Below are 21,103 nucleotides of genomic sequence, written 5' to 3' on the forward strand. Positions count from 1 at the left end.
ACTACGATTTTTCAAACAATGTAAATTGCAAGAATGGTGAGTTTCTTTTCACCAAATCACGAATGTTGAGTCACAGACAAACAGACATAACACTCGTTTTCCATTCATCGTACCGATAAAACCGTCATTTCAAATTTGGGCTTAGTTGGGAATGTCTCCATTTTGGTCAAAGTGGCGCTTTTTGACGAAAGAAGGGGAATTCCCCATAAAAAATACTTGCTACTTCGAGAGACACCCATATTGCTATTTGATATTTGGGAATGTCGATCATAGATGGTGCTAGTGTTCAGGCTAAATGTGAGGTACGATAATTTTTATTGATTTTTCTTCCAAGAGTTATGTCTGTTTGTCTGTGGTTGAGTTTTAAAAAATTCGTTTCGGCTGCACTGTTTATTAAAATTTTCAGATTTTCTGGCAGCATTGCACAACAGATATTGACATATGTGTATCAGCGGTTGAGTGAAAAGGACAAAACGAATGAAGCTAATGATTACCTTCTTTTTCGTTTCGTGCGTTGCTTGCCACAAGAGTAAAGAGTGGCATAAATGGTTTCGAAGTGGTGAAAATAGAGGACACTGGTACAAAAAGGCATGTAATACATCCGAGAAGTGACGGGTTGAAATATACGTATTTTAGTTTTTCATTTTTACAGTAGTTAGAGGTTTTAATAAAGAAAGTTTTATATGGGTATAATTTCTAAGAGTCAAAACCGAACATTTAGTGGAAAAAAAAATTTTGACGGAAAACCTCTATTTCGGTAATTTAAGTAGAGCTATTGGCAGCTGACTCGCAACTACCGTTTACAGATCAACTGGTAAAGGCGTTGCCCTACTCCTCTATTCCTATTCCTATCGACAGATTGGCTGACTGGCGGTTCAATTCTAACCGAAAAAGAAAATAACAAAAAGCAATCTTGAAACGTCAACAAAAAAGTACGCCATATAAGCATAACAGAGAGGGAAGATAAAAAGGATGTACAATATATTTTTCGCATTTTTTTATGTTTGACGTTTTACCGTTACGCAACAGGCGTTACGTTTTATGACTTTTGTAAAGCTCCAAGCACTAATGTAGCCGGATATTTCGCCAAAACCGGCTTTCTAGCAGCTTTTTATAGGCATATTGAACTATGCTGCACGATATGGTGTGCACCATAGGCTAATAAAAAGCTAGATTTCTGCTTCTTTAAGTGCTCACTGGTTACTTGGGTACAGATCGACCACGTTTGGGTCGACTGTAGGCACTTCTAAGACATCAACATTTTTGTTTAAAAATAGCTCATTAAACTATTGTACAGCTAAATCCCGTGGAACGAGTGCTTGATAAGCTGTTAGACTACAAAAGTGTTACTTGGGATCATTGACGTCTGATGGTATCGAAGCGTTAACGTTGACTCAAACCATTACCTAGTGATGGTTAATATACGCCCAAAACTCTCCGTTGTGAAAAACCGCCAGCCTCAGGAAGATCTCGCGCGGCTGAAGCAGCCAGACGTTACCGCAAACTACGCGCACTCACTCAAAGCTGCGCTGCCGAAAGAGGACGAGCTGGACGAGGCCCCCTGGAGGACTGTTGGAACACAATCAAAACAGCCATTAGCAGTGTAGCGGAGAGCTTTAGCAGACATGTGGCACGAAATCAGCAGAACAATTGGTTCGACGATGAATGTAGGGGGGTAGTGGATGGGGAGAACGGTGCGTGGGCGGCCAAGATGCGCAGTGCCACACGTGAGAACGTGGAAAGACACAAGCAGAAGAAGATGCAGCGAAACCAAATCTTCTGGAAGAGAAAGCGCTTCCTAGAAGAGCAGGGATATGTTTGAGCGCCTGCATTTTTCTCAAGAAGTGCGAAAGTTCTACCAAAAACTGAATGGATCCCGCAAAGCTTTTGTGCCGCGAGCAAAAATGTGTCGGGGTAAGAATGACAGTATTTTGACGCACGATCGTGAGGTGACCGATAGGTGGAAGCAGCGCCTAAATGGACCTGAATGGAGTCTTAGATTATTAATAGTACTATTAATAATCTAGGATGGAATCCAAGCAAAGAACCATGGCGGCGGAGAAAGCAAATTCGACGGTGCGACAGAAAGAGAAAAAAGGTGCCAGCCCCAACGATAGGCGAAGTTTAGGAGTCCATCTTGCAACTAAAGAACAATAAATCTGCTGCGGAGTAACCTTTACGTCCCCGACATCAAAAATTATGGCACTTGCAGTTACACTTTTGGCTCTATCTCCACTTATTTTCATCCGATTTTTATGCAATTAGTCTTAAAAGAACCACATTAAATTGGCCTTTAATGAAAAAATAAACTTTGGTTTCATTTTTCCGGAGATATTTCAGATCGCAGCGGGATTTTTTTTTGACGTCATAAGTAGCATGAGTAATAAAACTCTGAAATCTGCATATTAGAGTGCGCAAAAGTTATCCATTTCATTTGTGGTCAATAAGAATGAACCTTACACCACAAACAAACAGACATAACTCTTGGAAGAAAAATCAACAAAAATTATCGTACCTCACATTTAGCCTGAGCACTAGCACCATCTATGATCGACATTCTCAAATATCAAATAGCAACATGGGTGTCCCTCGAAGTAGCAAGTATTTTTTATGGGGAATTCCCCTTCTTTCCTCAAAAAGCGCCACTTTGACCAAAACGGAGACATTCCCAACTAAGCCCAAATTTGAAATGACAGTTTAATCGGTACGAAGAATGGAAAACGAGTGTTATGTCTGTTTGTCTGTGCTTACACTATCCTGTAGAGCGCAAATTCATGTCCCACGCTCCGGAACATCCGTTATCGGTTCTACCGGAACTGAAAATTGGCCACTTTGAATTCTCTTCAGTAATATGGTATCTGTTTATCTGTGGTTTGGTTATCTTTTCTGACGATAAATTTTATTGTTTTTAGTGCATTTTGTATCCTACTGTTGCAATAACTTTTATCTTCGTGTTCTGGTTATTTTTTCCGGGTAGCCCTCCATACGTAGCCAACTTTGTACAATGTCCTTATTAGACCAGTAGTATGTTGCGGGTAGAGTGACTATATACAGAGTGGCGCCAAGTCATCCCAAATGTATGCAATGCGGTTTATCCTTTTTCTTTCTCTTTTCTGCATACGCGTTGGATAGGTTGTCTGCTCGATTGGAATGACACTGACAGATAATTATCATTCCAATTTTGACATTGTCGCCACTCTGTATATAGTCACTCTAGTTGCGGGATCTAAAGCTGTGACTGTTTGGAGAGATTCTCATTCTACATCTGGGGAAAGTCGGTAGGTTACGGTAAACCGGATACGTCTACTGGATATACGACTAAGCTACCCCACCAGCGCCAAGAAGAGCAGGGCCCATTTCTGAAACACGTAGAAAATTGGCGACAATTGGTCCAAGATCGAGTTGATTGGAGACAACTGCATAACATAGCACACGCCACCCCGGCTCTATGCCGACGACGAAATAAGTTCAGGCGGAGGTGTATTTTACACAGGAAAAGAAAACTATCCGATAATTTGGCACACTTGATCAAATGCAATTCGGGACGATGCGCAGTTTCAACTCTCGATGAGTTGCAAGTAGTACTCCACCTCCGGATAGCTTTGAAGCGGTCACAGTGAAATACGTCGCTCTCTTATACCAAACATTTGGCAGGACAAGAGTGTTGGGCTTTCAGTGAAGGCGATAGTATTGTAGCTGCAATATGATAACTGGCTAACAAATATTCATTGATAGTAGCTTGACAAAGGGGTCAGTCCCGGCGTAGTGGTTGGCATTCACGCCTCTCACGCCGAGGACCCGGGTTCAAATCCCAGCCCTGCAGAAGTCACGAATGACCCAAGCTGGTTAAAGTGACTATAATCGAAACAAAAAAAAAGAGTAGCTTGACAAAGACTTTCACAACTTTTGAGCTTTGTAAACAAAACACAGCTTAAGAAAAATGAAAAAGAAAACGAAAAGATAGGTGAAAAAATAAAATATTGTCTTCTAATTATTTTTTCTCTGGTTATGTTTCGTTTGCAAAACCCAAAAGTTATAAAAGTCTTTCCCAAGCTACTGCCAATAAAACAAAAAAAAATTGTTCCAATACGTTGTGCGGTTTCTGAGAAAAGGTTACATACAGTTTAAAAATCGTGTTTTTACAGGAGCGGTGTTTTATTCCGATATGGTTGTTCTACGCTGCACTGGAATGTTTATGTGTATGATATAGTTTTTCGGTTACTCTCCGTGGTCGGATCCTTACAAAATTTTTATCAAATAAGCGGGAAAGACCGCAGAATCAAAATCTGAATTAAAAAAAATTATTTTTTCAAAAATTTCAGTCGTTTAAGTCTCCTTAAAAAAGTCAGATCGTTCGTCGCATTGCAGGGATTCCTTTATCAATTTTCTAGATGATAACTAGATAACTAAATCTTGAATTTACCGTCCGGGACAGAAACGTTTGATACTGTACTAGAAAAGTTGGCATTCATTCTTGTTAAGATTGCTCGTATAGAAGTAAATTTCGATTTGCCGATAAAATTGGCAATACACCCAGCTTCCCCTAAACTGCTCAGTTTGACGAGAGATAAACTCTTGGCTGAACCCCTCCAACAAACAGTACGCAACTTAACGACGTTAAAAGAGAACATTCCTGAAACGCTGCCATCAGTTTGACGAAAATGTCGGAAACGTCACCGTCGCTTTCTTCATTTTCCCTTCATTCGCCGCTCACTCTCGCACACACACCTTGCCAGTGTAAATCTTCGCGCGTGTCATCTTTTCCTAGCGGCCGACCGACCGACCGACCGACCGAGCGGCGAGCAAATCCAATTCCTTTTCCATTTTCATTCGTGTTCGGCGGTGGGCTGCTGCGTGACAGTGTGCCCTACGTGTGTGACACAAAATTCTATTTTTTTGATTTATTCAAAAGATTCCGAGCAAATTCAATTACTTGCGTCGATCGCCTGTGCAGTGCCAATAGCGATAGCGATAAAAAGCGTATAAAAGTGTCGAATTTTGCTAGTTTTTTTTATCGAGAAAAAAAAGCGATCGTCGAAGAAGAAAGTGCGATGGCTGGAAAAACGAACGAAGAAATTGAGGTGAGTGAGTGGTTTTCGCTTTTCGGGAATGATGGCTGATATGATTCAATCCCTCACCGATTGTCCCGTTTCCCCGAAAGGCATGTGGATGCCAATCGGTTCGGAACTGGAATTTGTAGTTTCTTATTGGATAAAACTTTCACTGGGTGCCTAATTTTGGTGGGGTTAGGTTAGATAGGTCCGGGAGAAGGATTTATCGAACCATGTTTTGCACACTTTTGCATAATGTGCTGCGCTGGTGCAACCATATTGAATCGTTTTGTGTGATACGACGGCGAGCGAGGCGACGGACGGGTGCTATTTCTTTTCTTCTGCACTTTTGCTGATAGACGACGTCGATCGGTCCAGTGCTCCCAGCAAAGTTAGTTTTGTGCATAGTCTACTGATATTACAGTGGCACAGTTTGCCAAAAAATTGTATTTTTAAACACTCGAATAATAAGAGTCCACGAATTCTTTGTCCGAGATATTAAGGTATAGTTTAAATAAATTATCTCATCTTTTCCGCGAAAGTAGTCTTCATGTAAAAGAGATTTAAGGGCATTTCCCAGAAAGAGCTTAGGTTGTAATTTATCATCCCTTTATGACCATTAAAGTATCATTTCGAGTAAATAAATGTTGAGATTTCTAATACTTTCGAAACAATTCTCTCAACATAACCAACCGGTATAAATGCACCCGAGATATGCATTCTACATGTTTATCAAATTCATTCCGGTTACAGTGTTTACTCTAAATTCTGATCAACACGTATAAAATTTCGTCGGAATTCAGAATTCAGCTTTCTAATCAAAATGAGTTTGATTGAAAAATACAGTCAAAGCGACAGACACACATTACATACACCCCTTCTCTTTTGGTTCCGCAGTTTATAAAAAAGTCATATCTGAATCAGCGTTACGATTGGCTTTAAAGAAACATTCCGGCATTATAGTCAGGAAATCTTATTTAATTTTAAAATGCATTGTTTTAGCTAAATATGGTGTACTTAAATCAGTGTTTTGAATTCAGTCTAACAATGATGATCGCAGCCAACGTGGAAGCTTCTAACAGCATCATAGCAACCCATGGATTGGTTCGGTAATTTTTTCTTTTATTCAAATTATGGCCTGTGACCGACGAAGTTGACGTGAGCAGCCAAATACGCAAAAAAAGACATCCTGGAGTATCTGAAAATTCCGAAATCTTCCCCAATCATCCGCACTATTCCGAGCCGTTAATTTGTGGCGCAGCCAAATTGAGTTTCTTTGGATTCCGTTACAAGCCCTAAAGTATGATGTTCTACAGGAACCGGTACCGGAAGCACCAGCAGCATCCAAGTTTCTATGATTATAACCAAAGTCGACCGCCCGTGGATGACGGTTTTGGTTCCTCCTATTATTACGACGATTATGTAGCTATTAACGTGCAGTCTATTCAATCATTAACTAAAAATCTATTACAGAAGCAAGAAGACGGCACCGAGCAGAACCACGCCGATCAAAATGCCGTAGTCGATCCAGAGTGTTTGATAAAGCATCCGCTGCAGTTTACCTGGACACTGTGGTATTTGGAACCGGACCGTTCGAAAACTTGGGAAGAAACTCTGAACGAGGTTACCAGCTTCTCAACCGTAGAGGACTTCTGGAGCCTATATAATCACATCAAGGGCCCGACCGACATCAAGATGGGCAGCGATTACTGTTTATTCAAGGCCGGCATCCGTCCGATGTGGGAAGACGAGGCCAACAAGCGGGGCGGCCGATGGATGGTGAATGTGCCACGACAGCAGCGCCAGGAGCTGGACAAATTCTGGCTCGATACGGTAAGGTTCCCTTAGTGCATTTAGCCGTGGTTGACTAAAAGTAACACAATCTTCCGGTGCTCGGTCATTTCAGATTTTGTGTCTGATTGGTGAAGCATTCGAAAATCCGGAAGAAATTTGCGGCGCTGTTATCAATGTTCGACAGAAAACCGATAAAATCGGTAAGTAGCCCCTATAGCTGATATATCATAAGAACAGTATTCAAAATTTTACACCGCATCGTGTCTAAATTAATTAAAGTACTAGTATTAAGCCATGTTAACATTGGATTCAACTGAAACCGAGGACATTTTTACCCACAGCAATCTGGACATCCAACTATAGCAGTCGCGAAGCGATTCTATCGATTGGCCGCATCTACAAGGAACGATTAGGACTGAAAAATCAGATCACGTACCACTTACACAAGGACACGATGGTGAAATCCGGTTCGAGCGTTAAAGCCGTCCACACGATGTAGATTGCGGTGCGCGGCGATACCAGCCATCATCCGTTGGTGTTCTTTAGTGATCGTTGATTTGACTCTTATTATTTTTCTCTGCCCTTTTACCCACGCAACCAGCGAATTATGCCGCGAGAATTTGCCTGCAATCATCTTGGGCTGCCCTTTTTCTCTCGCTTAAACAAAAACTTATCATTTATAGGAATCCCGAGTTGAACTCTTAATAGAAACACACGTATTTATATTCAATTATAACGTTAAATAAATGAATTTATACGATACGCATTGTACTAACAAAAACAAATTATAGGGCCTTGGTGTGTGTGGTTTAATCAGCCCTACCGCCAGGGAGAACGGATAGGGCATGTGGAAAAAAGGGAATCACGATAAACGATGTAAAAACATAAAATTCGATTTAGTTATGTGAAAGGCAAACTTTCACTTTTGTTTAATGGATTTGTTACAATCGAAGATGCATGCATCTAGATAATGACTTCTTATTATGATTTGAAATGAAAAAAAAAAACAAGAAAGATCAATAGGTTGGATCTTGTGCTTATTTACTTTCCTAGAATAGAAATGGTTTGTTATATAGAGCTGCAACTGCAGGAATATATACAATTGAACCAGAAACAGTTTGAAATTATTGTTTATTGATTACAACGGATTATCAACTAATAATTCACAATAATAATAGTTATCTATGCCTAATTTTTATTATAAACAAAACTGAATGATTTTGTAAAACCATTCATTATACTTGCTTTTCTAGAACGAAGTCTCTTCCTGTTCACATAAAAAAAGAAACCCCCCCTTTATCAGCTAACCATCTTATCTATTTTACGTTTTAAATCTTTTCTTCTGATGCTCACTAATGCCTCTCCAAGCAGAGCTAGAAACGCCTGCTCACCGGAGCAGTTCTGTTCGGCTTCCTCTAGAATGTCGCTAATTCGGCCTTTTACATCTTTTATCCGACGTTCCTCGATTGCAAACAAATTCGCAGAACTTAGCTTTAGATGACGTCCCAGCGCACTCCAATCGCGACCAATTTCATTGATCAACAGTTGATGGATCGCTCGACGGTGCTCAGAGAAGCTGCCATCTTGGCCCTTGCTGGGTTCATTCTTTTGCTCAGGAATGCTCGACTCTGGGTCTCCCAATTTGGCTCGTTCAATTTCCTTTTCCAGTAAGGTCCGTCGATCGCGATGACGAAGATCTGAAAAAAAAAATAAATCTGTAATTTCCAAATAAGAAGCAAACGGAGCTTTATACCTTCTAGGTACAACCGTCTAACAGCCGTGTAGTGTTGCTTCAGTAAGAATCTGTAATTTTCTAAATGTTTCGAATATTTTGCATCCCCTAGAGCAGTATCGAACTGGACGAGTAGTTCAACGCTGATCATGCTTAGCAGGTTTCTTGTTTCCAACAGTCGAAGCAGATCGCACAACCGTTGAGCCCGCGACAGCTTTCTCGTTGAGTTCACTCCGATTTTTACTGCATCTTTACATTTTTCAAACTGGCCCTGCCCGATGTCGCAAGCATTCGCCAAGATCTTCAAGTTCGAGTAGTCGTTGCGCAGTTGCTTGTATATAGCGAGATCTTTTGTGATCGATGTAGCCATGTTTGTAAGGATTTAAAATTCAGTTTCCGTTTCCGGCACGTGAGATTCCTGTTGGATTTGCGCACAGGTAAGAATGGTAAGATAAGAACAAAAGGTAAGAAACTTGGAAACGTAAATAAATGAACGCAGCCAAATGTGTCAAAATCCAAATCGGGTTTGTTTCATGACTAAATAGCAATTTTTTTGAGCGTCAGCCGACCGAGTGGGTGACACCGGTGACACCCGAATTCGCAACTACCCGCTTAGGAAAAATTCGGATGCCGCCAGAAATCGAACAGAATTAGTCTCCATTTTTCGCTCGATTCTCTTTATGTCAAATGTGACACTATGAGGCAGGAGAAAAGTGGGTCATCAGTTTTGCAGTTTCAGGCAAAAGGTAAGAGCAAGGGTAAGAGATTTATATGGAACGTGATAAAGCAGGTATAGTTTAATATTGTTAAGCTGTTTGTTGCACGCTTCTTGCTGCTACAGTTCGCTGTTGCTACCCTCCAAAAAAGGAGGGAAAGATGAAACGGTACAAAACCGGTTTTCATTCGAAACCTCTGACAGAAATCGAACAGATATCCGACAGAAAAACCGAGGCGAAATTTCGGCCAGAGTCGGATGTTGCATTTCTGCTACTGTTTTACCTGACTCACTGCGAATATGCGTGTTATTGAAATAAAACGTCACCATGCGTTTTATTCGTTTATAACGCATATGCAGCTAATATCGATAACAACCGATTTTTTATAAGTTGTGCTTTTGTTATTGCATTTAACTTGTAAAAAGTTGCATAAATAACAATTCAGCTTCACAATACCATTATTGCGTACTACTAGCACTTGCAATATAATGTTTAAGTACGTTATTTTTAGTGATCAAAATCAACGATATTTTCGATACAAGGGCGATATTTTTCGAAACCTTTCGAACCAACACGATACCGCGAATACAACGCTATGCGCAGTGAGTCAGGTAACACAGTAGTTTTCTCGTGTGACGGCGATCAGAAATCCGGCAGAACGTCTGGCAGAAAAAGTTTTCCGCTGCCAGATTTTTGTTCGATTTCTGCCGGACGCGGAGTTAACGCTTCTAGCATGAAACAAAAATGGAAGTACAAATAATGTAGCTTCCGAAAACCTGCAAAAAATTTTTTTTCGACTTTGACTTTATTTTGGAAGATTTTTGCATAGACAATAACAGCGTATATATCTAAAGCAAGAATAAATTCGGGTTTCACGATTAAACTTCAAGCAAAAAATTTTAAAAATATTAATTTTTTTGCGTGATAAAAAAATCTCTGTTTCTTCTGACCCCCCCCCCCTTTTGTTGCCTAGCTAGGGTTGCCAAGTGGCCGGTTTTTGGCCGGCCCGACCGGTTTTTCACTTGCAAAGCCGGTGGCCGGTCAATCCGGCAAAAAGGCCGGTTTTCCGACATATGGAGCCGGATTTGTACTTTTTGCCTGATTTGTTAAATTTTCTGATAAATTTATTAGCAATTCTGAGCAGTGAATCATTAAAGAGCCAGTTTTGCAGTGAGAATACCTTGCCTATGGCGGTAATATACATTAAATTGTTCACTAGCGCTAGAAGCAAGTAGTTTTTACTCTAAAACTAGCTATTTTCAATAATCCATTCAATGTTCGTTGTGGTTGCAACTGTGATATCCTGCCGTTCGCTAATCATTCTAATCACATCTAGGCAAATCCTCTAATATGCGGCCACAATTCCACCCCCCCCCCCCTCCCCCACAGTTTTAAAGCCAGAACCGACCGGCCGGTTTTTGTAATTTTCAGACTTGGCATCCCTATGCCTAGCATAGGAAGGACAAAAACTTTAAAAAATATTTGTTCTCGATGAAATTCTCCAGTGTTTTACTGATGAAAGTTTGACGATTGCAGATATCTACAGCGACCGAGCGTGTTCCTTTCCTGGGTCATTCATTGAACAACCTCACCATCGATGAAGTGATGGTTACATCGGCCGAAGTTGAAACTTTCTCGATCCGTTGGACCGGACGGTATACCACCTGTATTCCTGAAAAATGCATCCACGCTATCGCTGTTCCAATGAGTCATCTTTTCAGCTTATCCGTTAACTCAGGTATTTCCCTCAGCATGGAAATCGGCTTACATGTTCCCTGTGCATAAAAAGGGAAATAGTAAAAACGTAGATATTGTCAATTGCAAGGAAAATTGTACTATCCAAAGTGCGATATCGGTCATAAAAGTGCTATTTTGCATTAAATCGTTTCGCTATCTTCGGCGCACTTTTTCGTTATCTTCCAAGCAACAAGTGCGCCGAAGATACCGAAACGATTTGATGCAAAATAGCACTTTTATGAGCGATATCGCACTTTGGATGGAACAATTTTCCTTGCAATTGGGTATTTTAGCGGTTTTTAAATTCTCACATATTATGATAATATATGATGTCACTGTAAAGGCACATGAAGACTTTTTCAAATTTGACGAGTGAAAGTAATAAAAAAAGCCTTTTTTTTATTTAAAAAATTTTTTTAGGATAAGACGATAGCTTATAAGTAAACCATTTTTCTTCTCAGCTCGCCTTAGACAACACAGTGGATAGATAAACTATGGTCATCAGCCGATACAGGTTTCATATAGGAGCTGTCAAAAGCTCGGTCAAAATGAAAAGCTCTATCAGAAAGATAGAAAAGAGGAAGAGATCTTCTGACATCATTTCAATCAATCGGTTTGGTTGATATCTGTCAAACAGCAATTCATTCTATTTTTGATTTTTATTAATTTTTTCGTCAAATATTCACTTAATTGAAATAAAAAAAGAACTGTTAGATTCAGAAAACGACGGGCTATCAAATGAGGCAAAAAAAGCAACTTTTTTGGGAAAATTAAAATACCCAATTGACAATAACTATCGAGGAATCTCTGCTCTAAACTCAATTTTGAGACTGTTTGAGCTCGCCGTTTGAACCAGTACCGTGTACCCCCGTTGGTATGGCCTTCTTTAATCTGAACATTTTTAATCTGTACCCCGGTGGTATGAATGCGTTCACATTAAAAACCGATCAAGCGTCACACACAATTGACGTTAAAGTTGACCGGAAAATTAAAAAAAAGCAAAAAAACTTAATGCGTTTACTCTTGCTCAGGAGCTTTGGCAATATAGCTCATATGCAACTTACCTCTCTCCAGCACTCAAAATAGACCATTTTAGTCGAAACTGCCGAGCCGATTTCGTCTCATACAAACCGAACCTTTAGAATTTGCGCATGTTTGAAATGTTTTCAAAACGTTTGTTTTCGTCAAATCAAAACAACAAGTTCATAGGGTGCGCGTCTTGCGCGTGTGTGAAAATGAATAGAGTTACCAAATATTCAGATTAAAAATGAACTCGCCCAATCTGAACGAGCTGTTTTTCATATTAGGGGCCGTGCACTAATTACGTAAGGCATTATGGGGGGAGGGGGGGTGCCGCGAAATCTTACAAAATCTTATTTGGGGGGGAGGGGGGCTTAATCATTTCTTACGTAAGATTTTCACACACGAAAAAATTATGAAAAAGTCACATCTTTAGTAGCAACTTATGTTATTTGTTACAAAAATTTTTAAATTGATGAGGTAAGTTGTGAAGTGTCGAAATCTTTCATACTGCAAGGAAATGCATAGCAACCTGCTGAGTATTTTAGCCTTGTCCACTCAAGGAAACAGCAGTTGGCCTACTTGTTCCAGAGTCTCTGATGTCATCGGTTTATGCTATTATTTATAATTTATTCGTATAATTCATAGGACAATTTGGGTCTAAATGAATACTTAAAAGTTACTTAATTGTTAGTATTTACATTGTCAAGTGCACGAATTCGTTAGCGGTAAATGCGTGATGGTTCGTCAAAAATAAAAAGGTCAGCAAAGCAGTTGAATTGTCTGATCATGGAAGCGATGGGAGAATTGGCAGCATATTGCGTTGAATAGGAGTCTTCCTGTAGAATCATTCTGGGTCGTAAGACTCTTGAAGGTGCGTAGAGTCCGATTTGCGATAGGATGTCCGGTGCATCATATTCGCCAGTTAAAAGCTTGCAGCCAAACAACGATTGCGAAACCTCTCTACGTCGACTTAGCGTGCTTAAACCCAACAGACGACAGCGGTCTTCGTACAGTGTTAAGTTTTGCTGATCCCTCCACGGAAGATGACGAAGTGCATATCGAACAAATTTTCGCTGTACGTTTTCCAGTCTGGCGGACCAGACAAACTCGTGCGGGTTCCAAACGATGCTCGCAAATTCCAGCGTTGACCGTACAATAGAGCAATAGAGAGCTTTGAAGCAGATCGGGTCATTCAATTCACCAGCAATCTTAAATATGAACCCAAGACTACGATTGGACTTGTCAACGATGGCAGAAATGTGGGACTTCATGGTGAGTTTCTCGTCAAGTAATACTCCAAGGTCCTTCACCTGTTCTACGCTATTCAATTTTGATCCGGAAATTTCGTAATCGAACTCTATTGCGCTTCTAGTGCGATGGAAATTGATGACGCAACATTTCTCCACACTCAGTAACAATTGATTCCTTACGCACCAGTCACTTAACAAGTCCAGAAGCTTCTGCAACATTCTGCAGTCCTCGATTCTTCTGACTTCAAGATAGATTTTCAGATCATCAGCGAAGAAAAGCCTTCCATCTTCATTGAGTAGTAACGCTGCATCATTTATGTAGATACAGAATAGCAATGGCCCCAAATTGCTACCCTGTGGGACACCAGAACCATTTGTAAACGCGGCAGGCCGGCAGTTGCCAAATTGTACGAAAAGTTGCCTATCCGTAAGGTAAGTTTCCAACCATCTGCACAATCTTGTGGTACACCCAAGTTTCTCCAACTTGCTTAAAAGAATAGTATGATTAACGGTATCAAAAGCGGCCTTCAAATCAGTATAAACTGTATCCACTTGCGCTTTGGCGCTCATACTATTTATTCAGAACGATGTGAAATTCACCAAATTCGTTTCTACAGATTGCCCGGGATCATTCCAACATATTTCGTTGCAATTTCCTATCTCAATCCCACAAGGCAGCCGCAATCCCTTATGATATCACGAGAAATATTTTTGTTTAAAAGTAGCTTACACAATTAATGTATAGCTGTACCAATGGAATAAGTGCTTGATAAGCTACTATACAACAAAAATGTTTCTTGGGATATATTGTTCTTCTGTTCCCAAATATCTTGCCTGCCGTATGTGGCCAGAGTGGGGTCAGTATTTTGCTTCAAAGGAAACCACGGTCATTGCAGATCTGTACATTAGACGCAACGCAGTGCCAATTCCAACATAAGACCATGTCGCGTGTCATCTAGAAGAGGCAAAGAAGTTCTTTGTATACTACTTGACGAGAACACGTTTTCAGACGATTTAGATTGGATCAATGCGAATTAAGTGAACGCTAGTGAGTTTCTGAGCACCCAAGCAACCAAAAGTTCGAATTTCACTTAAGAAACAAACTTGAAAGTTCATATTAGGTTCAAATTTAGTTCCGCAGAACTTTCTTGCTGAACAACCAGACACTACATTTGTAAACCGAACTTCATTCTCATTAAAGTACCGTTAATAGCTGTAGCAACTTGAAAGTACAACATGCAGCTTGAAAGTTCAACATACAACTTGAAAGTAACTTGGAGTTCGGATAATGGTGTCTAAGGAAGGTTTACAAGCTTTATGTCTATGGAGGTATAGCTTGCTAAGCAGCTTTACTTGTAATTAACCGAACTTCAAAGTTGCCTGGAGTTTGCTGCATAGAGCGCTAAGCAGCTTCTGAAGAAACTTTGGCAAAAGTTTATAAAACAGCACTTGTAGTTCTATTTTTATACGTTGCCATTTTCTACCGCCGCCTCCTCCTAACTTTTGTAAAGTCGGTTCATGCGATTAACATAGACCATTTAAAAAAAGCCTAACTAACACCGACCGCTACTGGATTTGAACCCGAGCGTTCCTCGTTGCATGCCTATCCTGATGCATTGCGCCATCTCTGACGCCGCTAGTGACATGAATTTTGCCGATGACTTGTTCTTAAGTGTAAATTCGTTTCGGGGCTGTGAGAAATGAGAAATTAACACATCGAGTAAAAATGATGCAAATGGCATATTCCAGCAACGGAGCAGTGGTATGCGTCTAAGTTACCGAAAAGAAGTACTCGAGTTCAAATCCCCGAGGTTTATGTTGGTGGTGTGTGGTAAGTTACAATAAATTAATATTTGTAAAAAAAACAGTCGATTATTAACCGAAATTATAATGTTTATAAACACCTTAGTTAATGAGAAATGTCATGAATCTGCAAAACAGGAAGAAGTGGGAAAATATTCCCCCAATCTTTTTTATTTTGAAAATTATTGGAGTTTCTTTTTGGGCTGAACAGTGTTCTATATAGCGGCTTAAGCGAACTTTCTAGTTCTGTTAGAAGTTACTTTGTATTCCCTTCGAAGTTTAAACATCAAATACGAACTTGAAAGTACGGTTAATTACTTAAAAATGAAGTTGAATAGAGTTCTATTCATGATCATTTCGTTGGCTGATTAAGCCAAAAATCCCCTTTTATCGGAACTTTTGGTTACTTGGGCATACACCAACATTTATTGACAACCTCAATGCAGAAATACGTTCTGTTCGTGAGGGGGCCATTAAGGGATTTACAATAGATATTTGATATTATTTGTTTTTTTTTTATGAATTTGTTTGAACTTTGGTTTTTATGAACTTGTTTGAACTTTGTTGACTGTTTCAATATTCTTTCAATGTCTATCTTTTTAAATAAAACTTGAATTTTGATGTTTCAAAAAATCTTACTAAGAATTTGTACGGGGGGAGGGGGGATTGGCCAAAATCTTACAAAATCTTATATAGGGGGGAGGGGGGGTTCAAAAATGAGGAAAAAGGCCTTACGTAATTATTGCACGGTCCCTTAGCGGGGGTTGAGTGTATTTGCATTTTTTAAACAGTATATCTCTGATAACAGTAGAATCAATATATATAGAATGCCAGTGTCGCTGCAGTGCTCGTGGTAAACATCACACATTTGAAAATTATGTATTTACATTGTATGCGCATATGTGTGAGTGATCGATTCGAAACGGGAATCTGATTGTCAAACTAAAAAGGCAACCCAATAAAAAATCTTTCTGCTTTTTCGTAAATCACGTAGGATAAATCACCCGATTTGGTCGTTTTAAGGTATTTCATCGGCAGGAAAATTTTCTATTGGGCAATTTGACAATGTAGTTTCCGTATCCAAGACACGAACCAGCAACATGTTTGCCACCAAAATATCCATGAAACACCAGCGACACTGGCATTCTATTTATACTGATTATACTCTGATAACCAACATGGATTTATGCCCAAGCGCTCCACGACTACCAATCTCTTGACTCTTACATCCTACGTGATAAATAGTTTCGATACTCGGTCGCAAACAGATGTCATTTACACCGATCTTTCCGCAGCTTTCGATAAATTGAACTACCAAGTCGCTATTGCTAAACTGGATAAGCTTGGCATAGGTGGTCCGTTGCTGCGTTGGTTCCGTTCATACTTATCCGATCGCCACTTAAAGTTGAACATTGAGGGCAGTCTCTCTGGATCGTTCACTGCTCATCCTGGAATACCACAAGGCAGCCATCTAGGTCCTCTAACTCAACTACCTGCTAAAAGGTCCGCGACTCTTGTTTGCTGACGACCTCAAGTTATACTCAAAAGTCGAAAATCTATCCGACGCCGCTGTCCTTCAGGAGGAACTATCGACCTTTGCCAAATGGTGTGTCGACAACCGCATGCTGCTTAACCCCAACAAGTGTGAAGTCATTACATTTTCCAGAAAGCTGAGCCCGTTCGCATTTGACTACAAGCTGTCAAATACGCCATTACGTCGCGCAAACTGCGTCAAGGATCTGGGGATACTGCTCGACTCTAAACTTACATTCAAACAGCACATCGCGTTCATCGTGAACAAAGTTTGCAGGAACCTTGTCTTCATTATGCGCATTGGCAAGAACTTCAACGATGTTAACTGCTTGAAAGCTCTTTATTGTGCATTAGTCCGCTCCAACCTAGAATACTGTGCTCCAGTTTGGAGTCCATACTATCAAAATGGAGTTAGCCGAATCGAGTCAGTGCAGCGGAGATTCATTCGTTTTGCTCTTCGGAAACTTCTGTGGAATAGCCCTTTCCAGCTGCCAGGCTACGAACAACGCTGTACCCAGTGAACCATTTGGTTTGTATATCTCGATTGCAACTGAGATATACGAAATCATATCTAAACGAAAAAGTTATATTTCACGCCATATAAAAACATATATGCACCAAAGTGGAGGCGATATACGTGCGAAAATTTTGACAACTATTTGTAATTCTATTTTGTGTAGTTTTTATAACACGCAACCTCGCACGCAACTAAATACTCCTGAATATATGATTAAGATATAATCAAATATTGCAATCGTCTATACTGCTTAATAATTCACAGTCATGAATTGTATATGAAGACACGCACGACTGCAAAACAACTTACCCAGATAACACAAAATCGTAATAGAAAGATCACATTAAATCGTTTTCATGTCAATTTCACATTGGAATTGTATAATGATTAGAGTATGTCAAATCGAAGTGAACAATAAGTTGTTTTGCAGTCGTGCGTGTCTTCATATACAATTCATGACTGTGAATTATAAAGCAGGATAGACAATTGCAATATTTGATTATATCTTAATCATATATTCAGGAGTATTTAGTTGCATGTTATAAAAACTGCGCAAAATAGAATTACAAATAGTTGTCAAAATTTTCGCACGAATATCGCCTCCACTTTGGTACATATATGTTCTTATATGGCGTGAAATATAACTTCTTCGTACAGATATGATTTCGTATACCTCAGTTGCAATCGAAATATACAAACCAAATGGTTTACTGGGTATTGTTCACTTCGGTTTGACATACTCTAATCATTATACAATTCCAATGTGAAATTGACATGAAACCGATTTAATGTGAACTTTCTATTACGATTTTGTGTTATCTGGGTAGGCTCATCGACCAGACACCCTTCATGTTCGTCGCGATGTAAATAGAGCAACAATTGTCTCTGATTTATTGACCTCACGAGTGGATTGCCCATACATATTGGAAAACCTTGATATTCACGTCCCGAGTCGTATATTGCGCAATAGACACTTTCTACATGTGCCGAATCGATGAACTAACTACAGCAGCTTCAGCACGATTACCGGTCTCCTACACCACTTTAACCGTTTTTACTCCAGCTTCGAATTTGACGTCGGCCGTAACGTGCTGAAAAATCGTTTTTTATCAATAGCGCGTAGTTCTTAGGTTAAATTATCATTTGGGCCACAAGGCCTGGTGATGTACAAATAAACAATTAAACAATTAGTAATGGCCTTATTACCACAAGAAAAAATGACAGATAATTGCTTGCCTTTCTTCTTCTTCTTCAGCAGCATAGAGCCGGGGTGGCTCGTGCTGTTTCAAGCACTCGTCTCCATTCAACTCGGTCTTAGGCCACTCGTCGCCAATTTCCTAGTCGTCTCAGAAGCCGCAAATCGCTTTCGACCTGGTCGAGCCATCGTGCACGTTGGGCCCCCCTGTTCCTGGTGTCGGTGGGGTTGTTGAAGAGGACTATTTTCGTCGCACTGTCGTCCGGCATCCTTACGACGTGTCCGGCCCACCGCAGCTTGCTAACTTTCGCTAGATGTACGATGGGAGTCTCCCCAAGTAGTGCCTGTAGCTCGTGATTCATACGCCTCCGCTACTCTCCGCTTTCAGTTTGTACTCCACCAAATATCGTCCGCAGCACTTTCCGCTCAAACACGGCAAGGGCGCGTATGTCCTCCGTAAGCAGCGTCACGGCTTCAAGTCCATAAAGAACTACCGGTCTAATAATGGTTTTGTACATTGTTAGCTTCGTGCGACGGCGTATGCTTCGTGTTCGTAGCGTTTTACGAAGGGCAAAGTAGGCCCGATTTCCCGCTTAGATGCGCCGCTCGATCTCCCTACTAGTGTTGTTGTCCGCGGTCACCAGCGATCCCAAATACACGAACTCCTCTACCACTTCTAGTTCGTCGCCGTCAACGGTTACCGTCCGTGGGAGGCGCGCGTTTGTTTTCTCTGAGCCTCTTCCTTTCATGTATTTGGTCTTCGACGCATTTATTTTTAGCCCAATTCTCCTAGACTCCGCTTTCAGTCTGGCGTAGATTGCCTCCGTCGTCGCAAAGTTCCTGGCAATGATATCGAAGTCATCTGCAAAGCCTATAGAAGTTGGCTACTCTTGGTAAAAATTGTGCCTCTCGTTTCGATGCCCGCTCGTCGGACCACCCGCTCAAGAGCGATGTTGATTGCCTCCGTCGTCGCAAAGTTCCTGGCAATGATATCGAAGTCATCTGCAAAGCCTATAGAAGTTGGCTACTCTTGGTAAAAATTGTGCCTCTCGTTTCGATGCCCGCTCGTCGGACCACCCGCTCAAGAGCGATGTTGAACAGCATGCAGGATAGACCGTCACCTTGTCTCAACCGTCGTCGCGACTCGAGAGTGTCCCAGAGATGCGTACGAAACACATCACTCGATCCAATGGAGCTCTGATCAGTCGCGTCAGTTTGTCCGAAAAACCGTATTCGTGCATTATCTGCCATAGCTTGTCTCGATCGACTGTATCGTATGCTGCTTTGAAATCAATAAAGATGTGATGCGTGGGCACGTTGTACTCCCGACATTTCTGCAAGATCTGTCGGATAGTAAAAATTTGGTCCGTAGTTGCACGAGCCCCCATGAAACCCGCCGGATAATTCCCTACGAAACCTTGTGCTATCGGTGACAGCCGGCGTAACAAGATCTAGGAGAGTACCTTGTGGGCGGCGTTGACCAGCGTAATACCACGATAGTTGCAGCAGTCTAGCCGATCACCCTTTTTGTAGATGGGACAAACCACTCCTTCCATCCATTCCTCCGAGCTTTTCCTCCTCCCAAATCCTCGAAATAACCCAGTGTAGAGCCTTTGCTAGCGTTTCTCCGCCATGTTTATAAAGCGCTGCCGGTAGGCGGTCCTTCCCAGCGGCTTTATTGGTCTTCAGCAGCCTGATTTCTCGTTTGACTTCTTGGAGATCAGGTGCTACTGTTTTACCTGACTCACTGCGAATATGCGTATTATTGAAATAAAACGTAACCATACATTTTATTCGTTTATAACGCATAGTCAGTTAATATCGATAACAAACAATTTTTTATAAGTTGTGCTTTTGTTATTGCATTTAATTTGTAAAAAGTTGCATAAATAACAATTCAGTTTCACAATACAATTATTGCGTACAACTGGCACATGAAATATAATGTTTAAGTACGTTATTTTTAGTGATCAAAATTAACGATATTTTCGATACAAGGGCGATATTTTTCGAAACCTTTCGAACCAACACGATCCCGTGAATACAACGCATTTCGCAGTGAGTCAGGTAACACAGTAGGACATCACTATCTTCCGATGGCGCTCGTAGGTTAATTTCCGTTTCGCCTCCTTCTGCGACTTCGCCATTGAGGTGTTCATCGAAAAACTGCTTCCACCTGTCGACCACCTCGCGCTCGTTTGTAATTAGATTCCCTTCCTGGTCCCTACACATGTCCGGTTTCGGTGTGTAGCCCTTCCGAGTTTGGTTCACCTTCTCATAAAACTTGCGCGTGTCATTAGCTCGGAATAGTTGCTCTAATTCTTCACGATCTCTGTCCTCCTTTTGGCGCTTTTTTCTCCTCAGGATCGTGGTCAACTGGTTCCTAGCTCGTCGGTATTTGGCCTTTTGCTTAAGGCTTTAACGGCAAGCCAGAAAAGCACAAAAACTGCCATTACAAGAAGTTTGGTGGACAACACTGCTGGACAATACGCTTTTAAGACGTTTAACTCCAATTTATGCATATCGTGTTTGCAAAATTCGACTAACAATTAGTGAACAAATGTCGACTAACATTTGAAAGGGGCGTATAAGCCAACTGTCAAACAGAACGAGTGAGAGTTCATTTTCCTATGCTGCTCCAGCAAAAAATAACTCTCACTCGTTCTGTTTGACAGTTGGCTTATCCGCCCCTTTCAAATGTTGGTCGACAAATCACGAGTGCATGTGAAATGGGTGAATTGCGCTCATTCGT

At 40.8% G+C, this 21,103-nt stretch overlaps 2 protein-coding genes across 3 annotated transcripts; one reads left to right on the forward strand and one right to left on the reverse strand.

Moving 5' to 3' along the window:
• The first annotated feature begins 4,818 nt into the window (after nucleotides 1-4,818).
• LOC128733391 (eukaryotic translation initiation factor 4E1-like) lies at nucleotides 4,819-8,096 on the forward strand. Of its 2 annotated transcripts, none has more exons than XM_053826948.1 (4): nucleotides 4,819-5,081; nucleotides 6,528-6,884; nucleotides 6,958-7,045; nucleotides 7,187-8,096. In XM_053826948.1, exons 1-4 carry the CDS (start codon nucleotides 5,052-5,054, stop codon nucleotides 7,342-7,344), a joined length of 633 nt encoding a protein of 210 aa, XP_053682923.1. In that variant the 5' UTR covers nucleotides 4,819-5,051; the 3' UTR covers nucleotides 7,345-8,096. The 2 variants fall into 2 exon arrangements, with proteins under 2 accessions (XP_053682923.1, XP_053682922.1); XM_053826947.1 differs by having other exon boundaries at nucleotides 4,821-5,081; nucleotides 6,525-6,884.
• On the reverse strand, nucleotides 7,989-9,025 carry LOC128733390 (uncharacterized). Its single transcript, XM_053826946.1, has 2 exons — nucleotides 8,599-9,025; nucleotides 7,989-8,542 (listed from the first exon to the last, which is right to left on the reverse strand). The coding sequence occupies exons 1-2, from the start codon at nucleotides 8,945-8,947 to the stop codon at nucleotides 8,145-8,147; spliced, it is 747 nt and encodes a 248-aa protein (XP_053682921.1). The 5' UTR covers nucleotides 8,948-9,025; the 3' UTR covers nucleotides 7,989-8,144.
• Between the last annotated feature and the right edge of the window lie 12,078 nt (nucleotides 9,026-21,103).

This window comes from Sabethes cyaneus, chromosome 2, assembly GCF_943734655.1.
Source record: "Sabethes cyaneus chromosome 2, idSabCyanKW18_F2, whole genome shotgun sequence".
NCBI classification, from domain to species: Eukaryota; Metazoa; Arthropoda; class Insecta; order Diptera; family Culicidae; genus Sabethes; species Sabethes cyaneus.

Bases quoted from the DNA above. Each gene is read 5' to 3' on its own strand.
- LOC128733391 (XM_053826947.1), top strand. From the start codon at position 5,052: ATGGCTGGAAAAACGAACGAAGAAATTGAG. The intron at 5,082-6,524 runs GTGAGTGAGTGG...AATCTATTACAG, and splicing joins AAACGAACGAAGAAATTGAG to AAGCAAGAAGACGGCACCGA. The intron at 7,046-7,186 runs GTAAGTAGCCCC...TTTTACCCACAG, and splicing joins ACAGAAAACCGATAAAATCG to CAATCTGGACATCCAACTAT.
- LOC128733390 (XM_053826946.1), bottom strand. From the start codon at position 8,947: ATGGCTACATCGATCACAAAAGATCTCGCTATATACAAGCAACTGCGC. The intron at 8,543-8,598 runs GTATAAAGCTCC...TTTTTTTTTCAG, and splicing joins TAGACGGTTGTACCTAGAAG to ATCTTCGTCATCGCGATCGA.